This window comes from Falco cherrug, chromosome 5 (genome assembly GCF_023634085.1).
Source record: "Falco cherrug isolate bFalChe1 chromosome 5, bFalChe1.pri, whole genome shotgun sequence".
Lineage (NCBI taxonomy): Eukaryota > Metazoa > Chordata > Aves > Falconiformes > Falconidae > Falco > Falco cherrug.
The window spans coordinates 77,486,231-77,491,564 of NC_073701.1; the positions used below are offsets into that span (position 1 = coordinate 77,486,231).

At 56.1% G+C, this 5,334-nt stretch overlaps 1 protein-coding gene across 9 annotated transcripts; it reads right to left on the reverse strand.

Annotated features, from left to right (window-relative positions):
* Positions 1–367: 367 nt before the first annotated feature.
* Positions 368–4,785, reverse strand: LOC129734142 (zinc finger protein 239-like). Of its 9 annotated transcripts, none has more exons than XM_055711920.1 (3): positions 4,440–4,785; positions 2,673–2,950; positions 368–1,496 (listed from the first exon to the last, which is right to left on the reverse strand). In XM_055711920.1, the coding sequence occupies exons 2-3, from the start codon at positions 2,839–2,841 to the stop codon at positions 595–597; spliced, it is 1,071 nt and encodes a 356-aa protein (XP_055567895.1). In that variant the 5' UTR covers positions 2,842–2,950; positions 4,440–4,785; the 3' UTR covers positions 368–594. The 9 variants fall into 9 exon arrangements, with proteins under 9 accessions (XP_055567895.1, XP_055567897.1, XP_055567894.1 ...); XM_055711922.1 differs by having other exon boundaries at positions 368–1,493; positions 4,444–4,783; XM_055711919.1 differs by having other exon boundaries at positions 4,444–4,783.
* Positions 4,786–5,334: the final 549 nt, after the last annotated feature.

Sequence of the window (5,334 nt, forward strand, 5' to 3'; positions counted from 1 at the left end):
TTATCTGGCATGGGGGGCACCCTGCTAGCCCACCTCCCATCCTGTGTGGGGCCCAGGCCTCCAGGAACACCGGGGGTGCTGGGTGCACTCTCTGGGGCAACCAGGGGACCCCAGCACACCCCGCCAGTGTCCCTGCCAGTTCAAAGGAGCCGCACATCCCCCAAATTCATACCTGCGTTGTGCAACAGCCACTTTTTGGGATGACCCCCCTGCCTCGTTCCTGTGTGTCCCGCCCGCAGAATGATGGCTGCCACCCCCTCACCACAGTGCCTGGCTGGGGGGGGGGATGGTGGGCCACAGCCACTGCTCGGCAAAGGCCCCAGGGGCAACGCTTCACCCCGCATCACACCCCAACTCCAGGCATACCGGTGGTCTCTGCTGCAGATTTTATTTAAAAAAAATGGTGGGGAGGGGGCTGATGGGGGGGGGGGGGGGGCTGGGGGGGTACAACCACCACTCAGCAAAGCCCCTGGGGGGTGACACCCCTGCCAACTCCAGGCACTTTGGTGGCCTCTGCCGCAGATTTAATTAAGAGAAACAGTGGGGAGGGGGCTGGTGGTAGTAGGGGCGAAGGGGGTGGCAGGGCACGGGGCATCAGAGGGACTTGCCGTGCTGCAGCTGCCAGTGGGTGATGACGTTGGAGCTCTGGCTGAAGCTCTTGCCGCAGTCGGGGCAGATGTAGGGGCGCTCGCCAGTGTGGATACGCTTGTGTTTGGTGAGCGCTGAGCTGGTGGTGAAGCTCTTGCTGCACTCGCAGCAGCTGTAGGGCCGCTCGCCACTGTGCACCCACTGGTGGGTGCTGAGGTGGGTGAGCTGGCTGTACCCCCGCCCACACTCCCCGCAGCGATACGGTTTCTCTGCTAAGTGTGTCCGCCGGTGCCGGAGGAGGTAGGAATTGGTGGAAAAGCTCTTCCCGCAGTCGGGGCAAGCGAAGGATTTGTCGGCACAGTGGGTGCGTTGGTGCTTGGCCAGCAGCGAGCTGTCGGCAAAGGCTTTGCCGCATGCTGGGCAGGGGTAGGGCCGCTCGCCCATGTGAGCGCGCCGGTGGATGGTGAGTGCTGAACAGTCCCGAAAACTCTCGCTGCAGTCGGGGCAGTGGTAAGGGTGCTCGCCGGTGTGAAGGCGCTGGTGGCGGGTGAGGTTGGAGCTGCTGCCAAAACGCCGCCCACACTCAGGGCACAGGTACGGCCGCTCACCTGTGTGCATCCGCCGGTGCTTCACCAGGTCCGAGTTGACATTGAAGCTGCGGCCGCAGTCGCGGCAGGGGTAGGGCCGCTCACCGGTGTGAAGCCGTTGGTGGGTGAGGAGGTTGGAGCTCTGCCCGAAGCGGCACCCGCACTCAGGGCAGGCATAGGGCCGCTGGCCCTGGTGGCCACAGCAGTGGGTCAGCAGGTTGGAGCGGAGCCGGAAGCTCTTGCCGCACATCTCACAGGCATTGGTGCCACTACTGTGCCCCGGCTCATGCTCCTGATCCTCAACCTCCCGCCCGTCACCTGCTGGGGGACATGGTGCTCAGGAGGGGAGGTGGGTGCCAATCCCCCCAGCTCGCGGGGATGAGTGTGGAGCCCACTCCCATCCTGGTACCTGCCGCAGCGTCTCCTTGGCTTGCTTCTGCTGCGGGGCCACAGGTGCCAGGGTCCATGCAGGGACCCTTTGTCCCCTGGGGAGAGAAACTGCTGGGGGGGGGGGCAGGGGGCACTAGCCAGCGGAGCTGGGGTCTGCTGGCAGCGCAAGGCAGGTGACAGGCAACGTGTTACCCCTAAAGCCTAACGGGGCCAGCAGGGGGCTGGGGGGGAGCGCACACACACACACAGCAGCCCAACGACCCCCCAGCCTCAGCACCCTCCATGGAGGGGGGGCCTCCACCCATCAAGGCACAAGGTGGTGTCTGTGCCTACCCCAAGGGTCCCCCAGGCCCACCCAGATGGGTGGGTGGCACAGGAATGGGCTGTCCCCCCTACCTCCTTACCCCACCCCACCCCAGGACCCCCTGCCAAGATCCAAGCACCTCACACCCCTCATCCCACAGCACCATGGCCGCCCCTGGCCACCTCCCTCCAGCACAGCGCCCACAGCAAGGGGCTGCCGGCACCCGGGGGCTCCCTACATGCTCCCCCATGACACCCTCCTCTCCCAGGACTCTTTTTGCTCTGCAGCTGCCCCAAACCTTCTCCAGATTCCCCAAGGCAGGGGGGCTGCACTCTGCCCCGAGCACCCCAACCTCCCCCCAAGCCACTTTGTTTCTCCGCTGGGGTGCGAGTCACAGCGCTTGATGCGGCTGCCACGCGTCTTTTTTATTTTTTTAGTAATTTTTTCACCCCCCGTCGCACTTTCCACCCTTCGGGACACATTTATTATCTGTTATGGGGGCTGCAGGGAGAAACCACGGTGCCTGGGATCTGCCAGGGGTGATTTCCAGGGAATAACTCGCCCCGCGGCTGGGAATAAAGCAGAGAAGGACTTTTATGGGATTGAACCTACCCCGTGGCACGCACGGTCCTGATGGATGCAACCAGCAACAGCAGCGCATTTTCTTTTTCAGACAGAAAATTTTTGGTGGTGCCACATTTAACAAACCACCTTCCCTCGTCATTTTGTAGAATCCTAAATTATTTACCTCTTTAAAAAACAGGTTTGTGTTCCACGCAGCCAAATTAAGTTTAATTACGGACCTGGAGAGGTTGTGGGTGCGACACTGCAGCGAAGGAGCGTATCGGTGTCTCTGGTAGCTGGCTCCACATCTGTTTGGTGCTGCCGTCTTACCTGCTGCACCCACAATGCTTCGTTCCTTCCTTCCTCGGGGAATTTGATTCCCAGAAAATAAAAAACACAGGCTGGCATGGTCAAAGTGCGAAATCCTGTAGAGAACGAGACGCGCTGGGGTGCTTCTCCGACCTCTGGGCACACTGCATTTTTCCTGGGAATTCCGACGTCCCTGCTCTTTATTTATCTATATAATAGAGAAGAGATACATACTGTAAATCTTAATTTTTACTCTTTGTTATTCACTTTAACGCGCCTAGGATATACACTTAAATAACAGAGGAGTCTTTAGGGGTAAGCAGTAGCCAGACTCAAGGCACCACACAAAACTTTACAGGCAGCGACTCCTCACGATTTATATTATTTTACATTATTTTAGGTTATAAAATCACCAGTGGCAAAACATAAATAATAAAGGGCTAATCAGGATTAACATCGATAGAGAAACAACTCTAGTTAGTATTAAAAAAAACAAATCACAGGCGTTAGTTAATCCCACTCAGTGGTAAAGCGACGATTACAACACCAAGGGTACGAACCAACAAAGGAAATTTAGGGATGAGTCACAACAAAATTTCATTGTTGCCATGACTCAACAAACTGGGGGGGGGACAGGGACGGTGAGGACAGTAATTAGTCCTTAATTAGCATTTGGAATTCTAGATAAATTCCAAAAAATTAGCAATCCTTTTTTCAAGACAGAAAACTAGCGGAGAGTCTAATTCGAAATATAGCCGCTGTGTTATATATAACTGCGGGTGTTAATGACTCCCAAGGAAAGTACAAGGTGATTATTTGCTCCTGAAGTAAATAATTTTCCAAGAAAAATAAGAAAGTTTTAGATTTTAAAATGAAAATAAAGATTTGGGAAGTGAAGTCGGTGTGCTTAATAACTACAATTCTAACGCAGCTCTAAGTTCACTGCAGCTCCTGCTTGTAACCCAGATATTAATCGAAGCTTTAGATTTTTAAATAAAAAGAAATAAAACTGAGTAATTCAATAACGGACACAGTCAAATATTAAGAAAATGGTGGCAACGGTTCTCAACCAGAGTTAATAATATTAAGATTGAGATTGAAAATAAAATTAGAAAGCGAAGAGAACGTCGTGACCAGCCCAATTTAAATGCACATGGTTTGGGGGGATGGAAATAAACGCCCAAACAAGCACGAATTACTTCCGAGGGGAGCGAGAGTAAAGCCGATGCAAATTACATCAGCATACGCTGCAGTTTAATCGAATTTTTGTCAACGTTTAGATGCTTATTGGGGGTCATTAACGTCCCCGGCACGTTTACCAGCCACAGTGTTTGACCGAAGGCTGCAGCCCAGACGAGACATGAATAAACAGCGAAATAATGACGATGAGTGAGGATCGGCCTTCCCTGGGCGCCGGCCTCCCTCCCTCCCGTCCTTCCTTTTCCAAGGACACGCCACCGCACTCATCAGGGAAACGCAGATATAAACCGGTACCTATGTGCACCCACACATCTACATAGGGAAGAGAGGAAGGCCATGGAACTGAGGCGAAAAGTAAAAAAAAAAAAAGCGAAAGAAAAATAAAGAAAAAGAGAAGCTAAAGACACACACAAAAAAATCGAAATGCAGAAAGAAAGCGCAAAAGGAAGAAGAAAAAGAAAGAAGGGCATTAAGAGAAGAGGAGGGGGCGCACCCACCTACCTTTGGCCTCGGTCCCGCTCAGAGCGTCGCCGCCGCCGCCGCCTCCTCCTGCCCCCCCTCCTCCCCTCCGCTCCCGACCGCCAGTAACAGCCCCAGGGCCTCCCCGCCGCCGCCTGCCACGGCCCCGCTGCCCGGCCCGGCCCCGCTGCCCGGCCCGGCCCCGCCCGGAGGGGGGGGAGGGGGGGGGGGGGGAGGTTCCCGGGGGTTCTTGTCACCCCCAGCGGCCTCTCGGGCACGGAGCGAGGCCGAGGCCGAGGCCGGCTGCCGCAGCGGCCACGAGCGACACCGGCGCCCCCCGCGACAGCGGGCGTGCCGCTCTATGCGCCGGAAGTCCTCCAGCGCACCGGAAGCTCCCCTCAGTCGTCCGGAGCGCACCCTCGATGGGCCGGAAGTCCTCCAGCGTACCGGAAGCTCCCCTCAGTCGTCCGGAGCGCACCCTCGATGGGTCGGAAGTCCGCCAAGCACCCGGCCGCGCCCCTCAGTCCTCAGGAAGTTGCGCTCGCTGAAGCAAAGCTGCTCCAAACCAGCAGCAAAGGGCCCCAAATGAACCGCAGCGATAAATACAAGTGACAAAATGCCAGGACGCTGCAGGGACGCCTCTCCCGCCACAACCACCTGAGCACAAGGGCCGCCATGGCTGCTGGAGGTGACGCAGCGTGCCCAGGGGGAGAAATAACCTGTTTGATACCAAAAAATCAGAGATAAATCTCTTTAATACTCGGGTTTTGAGTGTTCGAAAGCAGGCGGTCTTTATTTCCAGCCCTGGATGCACGGGGGATAAGTCGTGCCCAGCACGCATGCTGACTTTGCGCACTCTTTATTTTAATGTGGGCCAAAGGCTCACATGCTGGGCCAAACCCCCTCTCTTTTTGTTACCAAAGCCTCTTTTAG

Bases quoted from the DNA above. Each gene is read 5' to 3' on its own strand.
- LOC129734142 (XM_055711920.1), bottom strand. From the start codon at position 2,841: ATGCCAGCCTGTGTTTTTTATTTTCTGGGAATCAAATTCCCCGAGGAA. The intron at 1,497-2,672 runs GTCCGTAATTAA...CATGTCCCCCAG, and splicing joins CGCACCCACAACCTCTCCAG to CAGGTGACGGGCGGGAGGTT.